This window comes from Garra rufa, chromosome 3 (genome assembly GCF_049309525.1).
Source record: "Garra rufa chromosome 3, GarRuf1.0, whole genome shotgun sequence".
Taxonomy (NCBI): domain Eukaryota; kingdom Metazoa; phylum Chordata; class Actinopteri; order Cypriniformes; family Cyprinidae; genus Garra; species Garra rufa.
In genome coordinates, this window is record NC_133363.1 from 37,683,697 (window position 1) to 37,701,242 (window position 17,546).

At 36.7% G+C, this 17,546-nt stretch overlaps 1 protein-coding gene across 1 annotated transcript in view; it reads left to right on the top strand.

Annotated features, from left to right (window-relative positions):
- The first annotated feature begins 11,063 nt into the window (after positions 1-11,063).
- Positions 11,064-17,546, top strand: part of fto (FTO alpha-ketoglutarate dependent dioxygenase) — a 226,293-nt gene continuing 219,810 nt past the window's right edge. Inside the window, exon 1 of the mRNA XM_073836064.1 lies at positions 11,064-11,162. Coding sequence (XP_073692165.1) covers positions 11,085-11,162 — 78 coding nt within the window. The 5' untranslated portion in view covers positions 11,064-11,084. The remainder of the gene's footprint in view (positions 11,163-17,546) is intronic.

Sequence of the window (17,546 nt, forward strand, 5' to 3'; positions counted from 1 at the left end):
CACGCCAAACCAAATACACAATTAAACACATGCTGTTTGAGCAGGGAGACTGCTTTAATGCTGCTTAGATCCAAAGAACGGCTGCTGAAAACCAATGACTGAAGATAATATTGCTTTATCCACACATACACACACACACACATGTCATTTTTACATCTTCATGGAGACAGAATCATTCATTGCGAAAGTTAAATATAAATTAAAGCTGCAAGCAGCGATGAACGGGCCCTCGCCATCTGCGCAGTCTTCATCCCGATAGCATATAGCAATTATTTATATATTTATATTTTCTCAAAGATCAGACTCTGATCTGCAATCTGATCTGATCTGTGCAGTCGCCATCCCAATAGCATCAGGAAAACTTTGCCCAGTTGGCACATGCATTCACAGTAACCCTCTGCCAGTTTGGATTTAAAGTTTACAGAATTGAAAGGGTTACACTTTAAAATCAACACACAGACACATACACATGCACACAATATATACAATTTTGCCATCCAGTTTAATTTGTTAACATTAACTTTATTAGTTAACATGAACAATAACTAAATAGCATTTATTAATGTTAATTAATATTAAGCTAAAATAAGTATTCATATATTATTAAAAGGTAAATTAGTATCTTTTAACATTAGTTTATGTACTGTGAATTAACATGAACCCACGAATATTTTTAACAAATATATTTAAAAAAAATTATATATAACTCATCTTAAAATGGTATAATTTTCAGATGTTTTGAACAGATAACGGCAAAGTTTGTTTTGTTGTCAAAGTTTGTCTTGAAATTGTTAATTATAATTTTAGATTCAATAAATAACACTATGAAAATTAATGTCTATTAGGGATGCACCGAAATGAAAATTCTTGGCCGAAACCGAAAACCGAAAAAGAGGAAACCAAGGCCGAAAACCGAAAACCGAAACACCGAAAGAATTATGCCAATTATTAGTACCATTGCATTTATGGCTATGACTGTGTACTAATTTGACTAAAATCAAGGCATTGCAATTGCATAAATTAATATTAAAGTTTCAAAGAATAAATCAGTTATATTAATTTAAACAATTATTATCAATCAAGTATTATATTACTTAAATAACATATACATATATTTTACTGCCTTTGTTTAAATTGTTTAAATTTTTATAACGTTATCTTGTGGATCCATCAGTTCACATTTACAACTCTGTGTTTCTCTTCCAGCAGGAGGCGCTATCAGAATGGTACACAAAGCAGCGCAACAAATGACTTTGAAACGTGCAGCGCTCATATTTATTCAATGGATAGCCTTTTGAAGTTTCATCAAATTAAGAGCTTTATTTAAGTCTTTCAAAAAACAACCCTTACACAATAGTAGGGGACTAAATTAATATCAGCATATGAAGTATAATCTCTCATTGTCTCTGAGAGAATGCATGTCAGATGCTGAAAGCACTGTCAGTTTTTAACTTTCACTTTAACATATTGCGCAGTTTTCGTTGCTTGTGTGATATCCATTGGCTCACCTCCACGGTTTAAAACATAAATATTTATAAAAATACAGTATATAGAAAAGACATATCTTTAAATTATTGCGACTTAACACCAACGTAAAGCCATTGTTTTTCACTCACTGAAAGCCACATCTGTCTGTGCAATGCGCCGATCTCTGCTCTCATCACTGGCTGCACGCACGACTGCAGACACACCCCCTCTTGAAATTTCGGCATTACAAGTTTTGCAAATCACTATCCGTGGATCTTTCTCAGATATACTGAAATACGTCCACACCGTAGACGTGTTGCTTCAGACAAGCACGTGCAGGCTGCGGTTTCTGTTTGCGTCAACATACTATTTCAGCCGTGTTGTTTCGGTGATAAAAGTCTTTCGGGCCATTTTCGGCCGAAAATTTTCGGTGGCCGAATATTCGGTGCATCCCTAATGTCTATCAATGAAGATAAATCGCTCATGCTAAAAAGTTGTATTTTTCTTAATCTTTGCTATGTGACTGCATAGCACAAGTTCATGGTACAATTCATTCATTTACAGTAAAAAAAACTGTACAAATACAAATAAAGGCAGAGTGAAAAAAGATGTCTGATATTTTTTAAATTTTCTTTTATTCAGAGAGTTTTGTATATCTGTGAAAATGAACTGTTTCCTTGCACTGACTAGTTCTCTGTATGAAACAAGTTTTAAAGAGTTTGGATGCTGCACTTTAAAGATATAAAATTACTGAAAATGGAAAATGAAATTCTAAGCATGTTATCTGCCTCAAAAACAAATATTTTAATGTATGTTTTTTAAATGTGCCATGGCAATAGTATTTGATGCATCAGGGACACCTTTACAGATTCTCATCGGCCGTGTTTTGACATTATTCTGATGAAATTTGAAGAAAATCGAGTAAAAATATATTGTTTATTGTTTGTTCATGTTTGTTAATGCATTAACTAATGTTAACAAAAGAGGTCCTATTTTAAATAGTTACCAACATGTTTTATGATCTACAATCATTTTTAAATATTATTTTAATGATCTATAAGCATCTGTGAAATAATTATAAACAAATATATTAAAAATAAATACATATTAACTTAGTTGATGTATTTGTTTCTCATTCTAATTAAGTGAACTGAGCAGTATAGTGTCATACTTATAAGATTTTTATCCTATCAGTGAGACTGTATATATGTATATAAATCATATAATTTTTCATTTAAAGATTAAAAGAAGATTTTAATGCTCTTTAAGCATTTATACAAAATAATTATGTAAAAGTACACTGACAGTACAGTACATATCAACTGATTCTATGCATTATTATCATTCTTATACACTAAGAATGAGCTAAATAGCATTAGAGGTCAAACGATTCCTTATCTTATGAGGACCTCTAGTGTTCATCCCTGGTATTAGAGCTTTAATCTGACAAACATATATGACACTTTTAATGTTTTTGGGGCCTCTGAGCATGATAACATTTTGAAACTACACGTATTTCCTAAGAATTTCTTGTTCTTTATGTAAAAAGTTTTGATGAGTTAGAATAATGCAATTTAAAGATATATGGAAATAACTCTTCATCTTTTTTACTGTTACTTTCATAAATAGCCACATCAACACCGTTCAAGATATTCCAAAGCCATTCACAATTTAGCATCTTTAGTATCTTGGCATCATGTCGGCAAAGTTTGGTATGAACTGTCTGATTCTGCTATGAGTGATATGAATTTATTCACAGCTATATTTTTCCAAAAATCCACATTCAAATCAAAATAGCCGACTTCCTGTTGGTCGTAGCTAATGGGTGGAAATTAGAAACTTGATGAGACCAATATACCAACCGAGTTTGATGTCTGTAGCTACAACTAACCCTCCAACTTTTGTCAAAAGGTGGTGCTATAGAGTGCCTCCTCCACGCCCATTTATGAGCTTTTGCCAGTGCTTTACTATCATTAATAGTGATGTGTGTGTTGAGTTTCATGAAATTCTAAGCATGTTATCTGCCTCAAAAACACAGGAAACAAATGTTAAAGTTTGACACGTTGCCACAGCAACAGCGTTTGATCTATCAAGGACCCTTTACAGATTCTCATAGGCTGTGTTTTGATATTATTCTGATGAAGTTTGAAGCAAATTGAGTAAAATTAAGAGGCTGATTTAAAAGCGTTTTGCGAACAACACACTTCCTGCTGCCAGTTGGTGGCGCTATAACTTTGACTCATAACGGCATCAGATGACAAACAAACTGCTGAAGTTTGGTCAAAATCAGGCAAAGTGTGTCAAAGTTATTAGACACTTCCTGTTTCTCATTTCTCGCCATAATTTGTCGCCCCGCCACGGCCAAACCGTTCGAGATATCGAAAATCCCCTGATAATTTTGCGTCCCCAATGTCTTGAGATCATGCTGACTGAGTTTGGTGGCCATCGGTGGAAAGGCCTAGGAGGAGTATTTCAAATTCAACAGTCTGATTTTTCCAAAAATCCAAATTTAAATAAAAATAGCCAACTTCCTGTTGGTCGTAGCTAATGGGTGTAAATTAGAAAGTTGTCCGGCTAGATGAGTCCAATATATGTACTGAGTTTGGTGACTATAGGACAAACTAACCCCCCAACTTTTGTCAAAAGGTGGCGCTATGGAGCGCCTGCTCCACACCCATTTATGGGCTTTTATCAGTGTTTAACTGTCATTAATACAGATGTGTGTGTTGAGTTTCATGAAATTCTACGCATTTTAAGTGGCTCAAAAACACAAAAAACTAAAGTTAAAGTTTGACATGTTGCCATGGCAACATGATAAAAGTTATCGATAACGCCCTTCACAGAGTCTCATCGGCCGTGTTTTGACATTATTGTGATGAAGTTTGAAGCAAATTGAGTAAAATTAAGAGGCTGAGTTTAAAGCATTTCGAAAACGTCACGCTTTCTGCTACCAGTTGGTGGCGCTATAACTTTGACTCATAATAGTCACATCTCTGTGATGGCATCAGACCATGAACAAACTGCTGAAGTTTGGTCAAAATCAGACAAAGTGTGTCAAAGTTATTAGGCACTTCCTGTTTCTCATTTCTCGCCATAACTTTGTCGATCCGCCACGACCAAACAAAAGGACTTAGTAAGCAGGAATGGGCGCAATATTTTGACAAAATATAATTAATAGGTGGTAAAGATACGTATGAGCAGTATTAAGATATTAACTTAATATTTCACCTACCTGACTGGAAAGAAAAGAGCAAACACAAATGTTGTCAAGATTCTTGCCCTGAAAATCCTGGTTCAGTTTGGCCAACTGCAAATGCCTTTTGTTCCTCGGACAGTTTTTTGCACTGTTCTGCTTGATTTGTTATAACTTTTGGCAGTCTATAGTACTCTAAATGTTTTCCTGGTCCGTCCGATTAGTACAGCCCAAAACATGACAACAATTTACCATTTTTAGCAGCAAAATATGCAAGTTTCCTTCGGTTCAGTGGCCTTGTTTACGTTCCGTGCCGTCAATATGGTCAACAGATGATGCGCCCTGAAAACTCAATAGCTAGTTACATGCATAGGCTGAGTTTTCGTTGCATTTATACTGTTTTGACCTGAAGGTGCCGCCAGACTGTGGTGTTTTTTAAACCGTTGCAATTAGTAATTGGTTCAGTTGATTAAGAGTTTCGAAAAGCCCCAATCACTAATACATGCTATACCGGCAACAATAAAAGGTCAGAAACTTTGTACGCAAATACGCGAAAGGATGACACACTTCTAGCTACTGAAGAGGTTGTGAATTTCAAAATGCAACGCAATACGAGCTACACGTTGCATTCTCTGTGTTGTAGGGCACTATGGCTATCTTTTAAGTAAACAGGCCTACTACTTAAAGTAAACGTTTAAAGCATCTTACCTGAACGATTCATCCGGTTTAAAGACGCAGACACGTGAAGAAAACTCTATCGCCTCTTGCAGTACTGAGGTTTATGATTGACAGACTATCAAGAGAGCGCGCTTTTAAATCAGAGTGCGCTTTGATAAAACTCTCGTGCGTTTGCATAATATAAAATAAGGACCTATCATTCATGTTACCTTTTAATACGTGGCTTCGATTTAATCGCATAATAACTATATACAACAGAAAAATAAATACTGGACATAAAGAAAAAAATCTTTTTACATTTTCTGACAAACTCGTACTTTTTCCCATACAGGCAGGCAAAGAGAGCTGAGCACGTGTGTCATCAGTCAAACTCTAAAGATAACTAGAAATGTCTTATGAAAATGTATAGAAATGATAAGATTAAGTAATACAGTCTGTATACATTCATTTACCAAATATGATTTATAACTTTCATTTTTTATACAGTAAAATATATTAAGATTATCACTTGGTTCTGTTTGGAAGTTAAAAATCTTTTAGACTGCAGAGTAACTTGTTTTTCTGTGCAAATCACATGTCAGATTCTCAGTGAACCCTTCTGATCGCTGACAGATGTATTGTTTTACAACTAAATAAGGTCTGCTGTTGAACAATACTAGTTTTTAATTGCCTACAGTTCTTTTTTTCATTATCTTCCCTAATACAAAAGCACTGACTCTTGGATAGGAAATCAAAAACCATGTCACCAGCTTGTACTATTTAATGACAACAATAACCAATTTAATTTGTAGTTTTTATTTAGTACCTCTCCACTTTCGTTTGATAATGGCTTGTGCACAGTGCATCATGGGAAAAAATGCACACTGGAGTCCAGAGAAGCCGTCATAAAAATAACCCGAAACATTTGGGTTCAAAGAGTTTGCTTTTAATATTCATTTACCTCTTAATTATTCCATTATTGTTCTTCAACTTTCATTCTGAGGAGACTTTGATCTGAGGAGGTTGTACAGAGCTGAAATGTGAAGTATTTTGTAGAAGCTGCCAAGACAAAAAGATCAAGCAGAAGAATGGCATTTGTTGATCTGCAGCGATGTGCCCTTACTTTCCCTTTTGAAAACAATGTTTTGCAAGAAAAGGCAGATGACTTCAACCTACTGCGGCGGCGCATGAATAAAAGAAGTCATTCCAGTGGCTTAACCTTCACTATTAGGACTAGCATACGAGGCACAGACACACAGAAATGATGTGTGCTTCTGTATATAGAATTTTATAATGTCTTTCAGCCTGACATTGGGCATGAGTTTTAAAACAGGGCTCTTTTGTATGTCAAACCTCACGTTTTAATGGATTTCCTATAAAACCGTTCACCGATCATGGTATTCAAATCAGAGCTGTAGCAAAACTGCCCCCTCTAATGGCGTCTGGAAGCGATTCTAGCCAAGGAGGTACACCACATCTATAACGCCAGGCTGCACGCTCTTCCTTCAGCACCCATCAGGCTTTTTCCTGTGGTGCGTGTGTGATCATTTACAGGGCGCTTAATCAACATGTATTTAGTGCATGTATTTTGTGAATCATTTTTATAGGCCTCGGTCGCCTGATTCTGTGTACACAAGCCAAAGGTTGTGCCAGATCTGAACACGGATCTAACAAAAAGGGCCACCGTGACATTCAAAGACGGGGTTGTTAACCCTTATTTCACAAACTATTACAAGGTGCAGTAAATCAGAGACTAATAACGTTTGTAGAGCTTCACATGGTCCTCGAATCATGCCGGTGCTACCACTTATTAGCCTATTTGTTGCATATCTAGCCATTAATTATGCTATGTACCCAGACTTTCCAGTGCCACAGGCCACCCTCTGACATCCGAGAGCTTTTAAGGTGGGTCATTCAAACAAGAATATGAAAATGAAACTGAGAACAGAAGGCGGAAAAAAAAAATCCCATCGAGAGGCAGGAATGCATAAAGTCAGCAAGAAAAGAAAATCTCTTTTGAAAGGGGTGCATAATCATTCTGAGAGCTCCAGTGTGGAACCTAAATAATACAGTTCAGGTTTTGATATAACTATTACTGCCTGGGAAGAGCGCTTTGAAGTTAATTGAAACCACTGGGCAGCAATCTCCTTTATAGCACTGACAAATAACAGTTTCCTACAGCTTATCATTGAAGGTTAGGGCACGGGGAGCCACATGCCTGTTCCATATGCCCCCTCAATACAAATAAAACTCAAAAGGCCTTCCTTTTCTTCCAGGCGCACCATGAAGGACACTGAGAAAATGGTCACGGACAGGATGTGGGGAGGACAAATGTGGTCTTTAGCAGTCTCAAACAACAGCCTCAGTGTCTGACCCCCATTACTGTGTTCTCTTTAGAACAAAACCACATCACAACTTTATAATGCTACATTAAAGTATAGGTGGCCCAATATATTGCATGCGCTCAAAGGAAACCCTATTATTATTTAAAGGAGAGACTGTTTTTTCTTACAAGCTGTTTTTTTTTAAACCATGTAGCAGGTTCTGGTTCTAATATATGAGCCGAGTATAACGGTCACCAAATTTGTCTTTAATGTTCCTTATTGTTTTTCTGGCACAAGGCTCTTTTTCACCTTTGATTTCAGCTCTCTCTCCCTTTTTTTTACATGCCTATTTGCGGGGGTAAAACACAGGCCCTTCGGAGGGTCATCCGCTGTTGATGCACTGCGCAATAACACATAACATCCCCATGCTGAAAAGTGAGAACAGAGAATTGGCCAGACAAAAGACAAGGAGGATTTGATGAGCTCCAGGAGTTCAAAGTTTTCCGTCTCGCTTGTACCACATCTGAGACCACGATGCCCCTCAACCTGCGTTTAGGTTGCTGATCACGTATTAAAAGTATTCTTGAACATGATGAGGCGCGTGATTGGATGCAGAGCAGGCTGACAGGCACCGGCTCGAAGACACGACTCGTCGCTGATGGGTCCGTGAAGTTGTGCCGGTGAGCTTTTAAATAGGCCTTGAGTGACAGATGTAATATATGAAGAGTGGTTTAACAAGCACACACAAAAGAAACGTTAATTAAATGATTGGATGCGAAGCATAAACAGACATGAACTTCGTTTCCTCAAAAAGCTATGACAGAATAATAATTTCCTTTCCATTAGCTTACAAAAGAATCCCCCATAGACACATGTGCTTATACTCTTATATCCATATGGAGCCACTTTGCTCAAGGTATTTTTCAAACACATATTTCCCTCCAAAGCTAGAGGAGAAGGGCGGAAATGTAGGTTATAAATAGGAATCAAAAGAGCCCTCCTGTTTATTGCTACAAGATGACAGAGACACTGAAATCTTTGAAAGTATGAGTGCTTTGAGCTTTTTACAAGACAGGTGAAGAGAACACATGTGTTCAATCTGCGTACCAGGCTCGCCTGGGTCGGCCCTATCATAAAAGAAGAGAGATTACAAAGAAGTCTAATGAAGACACTGATCAAAGTCTGTAATGCTAATACATTGCAGGTGTTTTGGAACCTTTTAATACCCCCCTGCCCCTCCGCGGGGCTCGTGCCTGTATATCTTTCACAGAGCGGGTCCTTTTGTCCTCGGCTGAAACTGGGAACCAGCGGAGCGCTTTTCAACACCGCCTCACATGCATTACGAGCTATCTGTTGACCTCAGACGCTCAGAGGGGGTTATGTCCATGTCATACACAAATGCTGCTACATATTCTATTACAGCTCAAAGTGGTGTTTTTGGAAAATAGAATATCCTGCTTTGGGGCCCTTCTGTCTTCAGCTGTACAGCACCTGGGCGAAAGCTGGAGAAGAGGTTGTAAGAGACCTGACGAGACTGACTTTTTGGAATATGCTCAAAGCACGATGACTATTTTTGTAGGAGCTGCGAAACTCTGTTTCTGATTTCCATTCATTGAGAGCAAGAGCAAACCTCAGGAGAGTACAAACAGTGGCTAAGCTGCTCTGCTTTAACTCAGCTATGTATTATTACACCTAAGTATGGTATAAACATTTGCTATTCATTTACACTCTGATGTTAATTAGCTCCCTATTGTTCATAGAAACTGCATCCACCTGTGATTCTTGGATTAAATTTGAAAACCATTGAAATAATCATACTTGATTACAGTGTAGTAAAATTTGTTTTAATTTAGTCCTGATCTGTATTATATACATATTTTGGTCAAAACTGATTAATATATGAGATTTAAATGTCTGTTCAAAAGTTCATGCCTAGTTAAAGTACAGTCAAATGTACAGTTATATTTAAAATTTTATATGGGCCATTCTACAGAATTAGTTCAAAGTCAGAGTTGGAAACGTCTTGTCTTTTTCCACAAATGCTGTATGTATGCAAATTGTATAATATCCAAGGAACACATTTCTAGTAATTGCGCAGTTAATTCTCATATTGTATTTTCAGAAATTTTTGTAATGTTTGTCCTCTCCCCAAATTTGTAACTACTGAAACACAGTGATATACAAATAAGAATGGTTATATTGACCTATTAAGATTTTGCTTGCATCTATATAGTAAATATATATATATATATATATATATATATATATATATATATATATATATATATATATATATATATTCTATTTTATTAGAAAGATTTGTTGTATTTTGAATCCAAATTTTCTTCACAAAATGTTTCGTGACAATTTGTAGTGACAATTTTAGATATTTTTTTACCTAGCTCAAAGATGTTTATCAGCTCATGGTTAGCTAGTACAGTTCTGAACAATTGTACACATTTAAAAACTAAATGTTATGGAAAAACTCCCAAAAAAGTGTGTTTAATTGTAGTAAACACATTTACCTCAAAATGATGGGGCCTATCTACTCGCCATGTAGCTATGAGAGAGAGCGACGCATATTTTCTGATCATAAATGTAGGGGTGTAGTAAAAATCAGTCTCAGCAAATGGACTAAAACATACATAGGTGTTTCGGTAATGCCATGAGAAGGCGGGAAAAGAAAATAGAGAAAAGAAGATATTTTTAAAAACAACAATTTTATATTTATATATATATATATATATATTAAGCTTACTGATATTGTAAATATTATTGTGAGTTTCAATAGATAATGAATAGTAAACATCTAAGATTTGAATACGCTTTGTAGAACGGCCCATATATACACTCAAAATTGGTTTTCTGTTTTATTGTATTTATTTATATATTACTGAAAATGACAGAAAGCCTAGTCCCAATAATAAAAACAATGTTATGTTTAGATCGTATTCTATCTGAAAATGTTGAAAATCATATAATGTCCTGAAGATAAAAGAACAGCTTTAAATACCTAGATACCTGAACTGTATTCTAAACTAAGTTTCTATTACTCGTAATTCCCTTTATGAGCTAGTTATATATTATTAATATGCACATTTAGTAAAAAAATCATTCTTTTAACATCACGTCTAGCACCACATGAGCAGTAAATCCATTGGAAACCTCTCTCAGCCCAGCTGAGCCTATATACACTTCCGGTTTGACTCAAATTACAAGCGTGGTTTTCCTGGCGCGAGGATTCTGGGAAATGTAGTCCTGACCGGAATGCTGGAAGCGACTTAAAAACAAAACACCAACGTAAAACAACAACACCAGGTTTATTGTCATACATGTTTCATATAATATGACAAACATATGTAAGATTATATTTAAATCCGCTCAAGAAAAGTTCACAAGCTAACGGCAGATTCTAAAGACTACATAACCCAGGTCTGCGCGCTATGAAACCGAGGCAGCGTAAACAGTACTTCAGGAACATGAAAAGATCGGATGACAGTGAGAGGGAAAAGAGGAGAAAGGTATCGCTTGTAGTTTTCTCTCAGTTCGCCAAGCACCACATGTAGTTGTGGAGTTTGTAAGCCACCGTTCAGTGTGTCCGTGGTGGTATTGCATGCGCTGGTTGGTGCTGTGTGTTCATTTGAAGTGCGCATGTGATGCTGCTGATTGCTCCTGTAATGTTTCCATTCTTTTATCGGAGGAGTTCTGTCTCTGTGTGCGCACAGTCATCCGGCACACGAGTGTGTGTTGAGGCACAGCGCGGGGGGAGTGTTTTCTCATGACTGCCACACACTGACTTTGCTGGAATGGCTTGTGTGGCGGCATTACAGCGTGTTCAGTCGTGCTGGCAATGAATGAAGTCAGGACGCGTGTCCAGGTGTCTGTCACTCTGCAGGTGTCTCTGCTAAACCAACCACCCCTCATTTATTTTACGTATGTGTTGTGTTTTCATAAGTCTGACTAAACTAGAGATTCCTCCATGAGCTGGTCAGGAAATGGATATGTTGTGTTTTTAATTTAGCAGCGACAGTGTAATAGAAATACTGTTGTGGTGCAGCTGTTTTTATCTGAACCTGTTGCTTTTTAGGTCTGACATTTCGTAAAGGGTCATTGTGTGAAGCTTTTTAGTCTGGAAAGTAGATACACTGGTATATTGGTCTTTATCACAACATAAACTCGTGATTATTACAGTTCTTAAAGAATTAATTCACTACCATAATAACAATTTCTTGATAATTCACTCACCCCTATGTCATCCAAGATGTTCATGTCTTTCTCTCCTCATTTGAAAAGAAGTTAACATTTTTGAAGAAAACATTCCAGGATTTTTCTCCATATCCTGGACTTTAATGGGAGCTAATGAGTTGAATGTCCAAATTGCAGTTTCAATACAGCTTCAAAGGGCTCTACACAATCCTAGCCGAGGAATAAGGGTCTTATCTAGTAAAACGGTCTGTCATTTTCTAAAAAACAAAAACTATATACTTTTTAAACACAAATGCTTGTTTTTAGGATTTGTTTTTATTCTGGAAGTGAACCAATCCTTTGACAGATACAGTCAATGTTATTATTGTACATATTTTTGCATTGCATTCAAGATATAGATAAATTTGATCAGTTCATGCATTCCCTGAGAATTGAACCAATGACCTTGTTGTTGCTAGTGCAGTGGTAAGATATTGTACTTCCAATATGTGACCCTGGACCACAAAACCAATCATAATAAATAAATAAGCTTTCTATTGATGTAAGGTTTGTTAGGATAGGACAATATGTGACTGAGATACAACTATTTTAAAATCTTCAATCGGAGGGTGCAAAAAAAAAAAAAAATTATTATATTGAGGAAAAAGTTGTCCAAATTAAGTTCTTGGCAATACATATTACTAATCAAAAATTAAGATTTGATATATTTATGGTAGGAAATTTACAAAATATCTTCACGGAACATGATCTTTACTTAATATCCTAATGATTTTTGGCATAAATGAAAAATCTATAATTTTGACCCATACAGTGTATTGTTGGCTATTACTACAAATATACCTGAGCTACTTAAGACTGGTTTTGTGTCCAGGGTCACATATCCTTTGATATTTCATTATATTCCATATTAGCTGTGTCAAGCTTGTTATGGTTTTGAAGTCTTTTTAATGGATAAAGAAAAAATGGCATAAAGCTACAGAATGGCACAAAATAATAAGAGTTTTTTACTTATTTTTATACGACGCAAATGAGGTATTGCAAGCATTACTTTTTACTGTTTTGCCACTGATCTCTAATCATTGTTTTTATTAGATTGAAGTAATGTTTAACATGCCAACATATTTAAAAATGTATAATTTATTTATAATTGTACTCGACGAAGTTGATTTGCCACTTTCTGAACTTGTCTGTGGTTGAGATGATTTACTTTGGTAATCAAGATGCATGTAATTATGTGGCATAATTTGTGAGTGTAGTTAGCAAAGGTAAGTTATTAGAAGTTCTGTCAGCAGCTTCTCTATTAATGTCTCTCTTTTTCTAACCTCTTGTTTCATTTCCCACTCCTTTTTCTTTCTTTTGTCCATTTTTAGTCTGCTCTCTCTCTGATGGCATGATCCAAAAGCATGTCTGACAGCAGGGAATCTATGTAGTATGTGGTTCCTCCACTTTATTGCAGCTGCCACAGGGACCAGATGAGTCTCTGAGAAATTGATCCAACTGGTTTTGGGTCTGTACAGCAGACGAACGGACAGACAGGTCTGCTACCCTGCCCCATCTCATTTCGTCTTATCTCTCTTCTTCACAAAAATAAACAGATCTGGGTAGAAAACCACAGATCAGCTAGACTTTAGGTCTGGTGTGTATTCATGTGGTTGTTTAATATAAAACGCAGGTCCATTTAATCATCATAATAAATAAAAGGGAGTACACTGTTGTCTGAGCCATAAACATATGTGCATTCATGCCCTATAACTAAGATGTGGATGGATGTCAGGAGAAGGCCTGTGAACTATCCATCTCAAAAAGGAATTATTTTTATCCTTAGTTCAGCTTTGCCAGGCATTTCCTAACCATATGTGGCACATATGTATGATAAAAAGAGCACTTCCATTATCATGCACTAAAAGAGGGAGAATATTGGCTAATAGCCTTTTAAAAACTGACTTCATCCTTTTAGAAGTGACCTTACATGGCCTTCAACCCAAAAATACTGTTTTGGTAGTTGATCAAGGGACATTGGACAATCGTTGCCAGAGTGACCACAAAGATCCCACTAAAGTATTATTCAATTATAAATGCCATTTTGACTGTTTTATTGCATTTGCAGGAGAATGTGGGCCTTGTTGTTTTTCTTTCCTCACAGTTATGAATTGTTTTTCATCCATCTGTTGAGCATGTTTTATTTCTTTGCACTCACAACTTGGCCTCCGCTGCTGCTTTTGACACCTTTCTTAATGACTGTGTGATATTATGTCCTGTTAAGAATAGTGCTTTTGATTAGGGGAAAAAATAGAAGTTCATAAATAAACAAAGATTAAAAATAACTAAATGCATTATTTCGGAGTGGCAGAGTAGCACAGAGGGTTGCCAGATGTTCAGAGGCTTGCACTCCTCCCGGCCCATCATTTAGAGAGTTCTCGGCTCATTGGCTTTCTCAGCTCGTGTGTTTGCTGGAGAAAGCTGTTTAGGCTATTTCATTCGTGAACACTCATTAAAATGGTTTGTGTTCCCCTTGGCAATTCTGTTAAATTAACAGCTAGCTTCAGTTTGGGCCTGATTATGAGGCCACACAGCCAGTCTTGATTAATCAATTTCTCCCACAAAATGTTCCTCTGTAAATTAGTGTTAAAGTAACGATTTATAGGTCCTAATGCCGAGCCGCTGTCATGTCGAAGCCGGTGTTTTAGCGGGAGGTGGTGTCACTTTCGGCGTAATCAGCAGCTTTTCTGCCCCCCCTTGTCGTTTCCCCCCTCTCCGTTCGTCACCGTACGCCTACGTCCTATTAATGAGTCCATAATAGAGAAACAGTGTCGGACAGCCACATAAAACACACTCAGGAATACATAATTAGACCTGTGTTCAAACAGCACTAGGGGCAGATTTATATTCGGTGATGTAAAAAGAAAGAAAAAAATAAAACAAAATAAGGAGGCAGTGCAGTGCTCATGACTTCTGATTCCTGAAATCTGAAAAGACGGAAAAACAGGCGAGGGAACAAGGGAGGGTGGGAGTGTTAGAAAAAATACTGCCACAGTTGATAATGATACCATTACACTAATGGAGGCAGCAAATGAAGTAGCAGGCGGACACTGTGCTTTATTGCCATAGGGGGTCGTTTTCTGCTGCATTCCTAATGGCTGGAACCGCCAGTATTGATCAGGCCATCATACCGCTAATCCACACGCGCATTACTTACTGCCGCAACACCGTGTCAGTCTTTCCAGTGCTGCCACCCACAGCCCACCCTGTTCCCTTGCCACAGGCCCAGCAGAGGACCCCACAGAGCCTGTGATTTAAGGTTCGAGGGGTGTGGACGGGGTCATTGAATGTCCCCTTAGTCAGGCCTCTTGTTTTATGATGCACAGGGGGAGAGTGAGTGGACTGAGTGATTAAATACAGGCAGAGGTGTTTGTTTAATTAAGAGGTAAGGCATTATCTGCTCTTCTGCCTTTTTATGGTAGTTAGTCTGTGTTCGAGTTGAACCGTGAGTGTGCTGCTGTCTTTTCTAATGGTTTGGAGCTGTAAATAAGACTAGGCTGATCCATATCCATTGGTGAAGCCATCTGCTAAATGGCAAGTAAAAACACCTGGCTTGCCAGATCCTTGATCAAGTGGTTAACTGGACTCCCAGGGATATAGCTTTTAATTTAAAAGTGACTGATCTGGCACTTCGTAGTCGTTGACTATCAATGTCAGATTTTTTTTTTTATTTGATTTATTTTATTTTGAGTTATTAATACATTTGTTACCCTTGACCTGTAGCATGGGTATGTTTGTAGCAATATCCTATATATATATATATATATATATATATATATATATATATATATATAACAATGAATTAACACATGTGGAATTATATACATAACAAAAAAGTACGGATGCACAGAATATTCGGCCAGCGGAAATTTTCGACCGAAAATTGCCCAAAAGTGCTTTTTCGGTTTTCGGCCGAAAGACTTTTATCACCGAAACAACACGGCCGAAACAGTATGTTGACGCAAACAGAAACCGCGGCCTGCACGTGCTTGTCTGAAGCAACAAGTCTGCGGTGTGGACGTATTTCAGTATATCTGAGAAAGACCCATGGATAGCGATTTGCAAAACTTGAATGCCGAGAGTTCAAGAGGGGGTGTGTCTGCAGTCGTGCGTGCAGCCAGTGATGAGAGCAGAGATCGGGACAGATGTAGCTTTCAGTGAGAGAAAAACAATGGCTTTACGTTGGTGTTACGTCGCAATATTTTAAAGATATGTCTTTTCTATATACTGTATTTTTATAAATATTTATGTTTTAAACCATGGAGGTGAGCCAATTGATAGCACACAAGCAACGGGAAAACTGTGCAATATGTTAAAGTGAAAGTAAAAACTGACAGTGCTTTCAGCATCTGATGTGCATTTTCTCAGAGACAATGAATGAGAGACGATTATACTTCATATGCTGATATTAATTTAGTTCCCTAATATTTTTCTTTTGCCCTGAACATGGTGGGAAAAAAAATAAAAAGAAACGTATTTTGTGTAAGGTTTGTTTTTGAAAGTCGGTTCTTGAAATAAAGCTCTTAATTTTCATTGATGACTGCAGTGTTATTAGGGGTTAAGAAAGTCTTAATTATGATTTCAGGTGGTCTTAAATGTGGGGACTGAAAGACAAGAATTGCGATGAAACTTCAAAAGGCTATCTATTGAATAAATATGAGCGCTGTACGTTTCAAAGTCATTTGCTGCGCTGCTTTGTGTACCAGTCTGACAGCGCCTCCTACTGGAAGAGAAATGCGTAGAGTTGTAAATGTGAACTGATGGATCCACAAGATAATGTGTTGTAAAAATTTAAACTATTAAACAATTTAAACAAAGGCAGTAAAATATATGTATATGTTATTTAAGTAATGTAATACTTGATTGATAATAATTGTTTAAATTAATATAATTGATTTATTCTTTGAAACTTTAATATTAATTTATGCAATTGCAATGCCTTGATTTTAGTAAGATTAGTACACAGTCATAGCCATAAATGCAATGGTACTAATAATTGGCATAATTCTTTCGGTGTTTCGGTTTTCTGCCTTGGTTTCCTCTTTTTCCGTTTTCGGGTTCGGCCAATAATTTTCATTTCGGTGCATCCCTACAAAAAAGTGCGAAACTACAGAAAATATGTCATATTCTAGGTTCTTCAAAGTAGCCACCTTTTGCTTTGATTACTGCTTTGCACACTCTTGGCATTCTCTTGATGAGCTTCAAGAGGTAGTCACCTGAAATGGTTTTCACTTCACAGGTGTGCCCTGTCAGGTTTAATAAGTGGGATTTCTTGCCTTATAAATGGGATTGGGAGGGACCATCAGTTGTGTTATGCAGAAGTATATATAGTGTATATATATATAATTAAATATTTTATAGAATTAAATATAATTCCACATGTGTTAATTCATAGTTTTGATGCCTTCAGTGTGAATCTACAATTTTCATAGTCATGAAAATAAAGAAAACTCTTTGAATGAGAAGGTGTGTCCAAACTTTTGGTCTGTACTGTATATATGTATATATATATTCTTTATGCCAAAAATCATTAGGCATAAAGAAATCATTAATCATTATATTTCATACATTTCCTACCGTAAATCTATCAGAACTTAATTTTTGATTAATATGTTTTGCTAAGAATTCCATTTGGATGACTTGAAAAGTGATTTTCAATC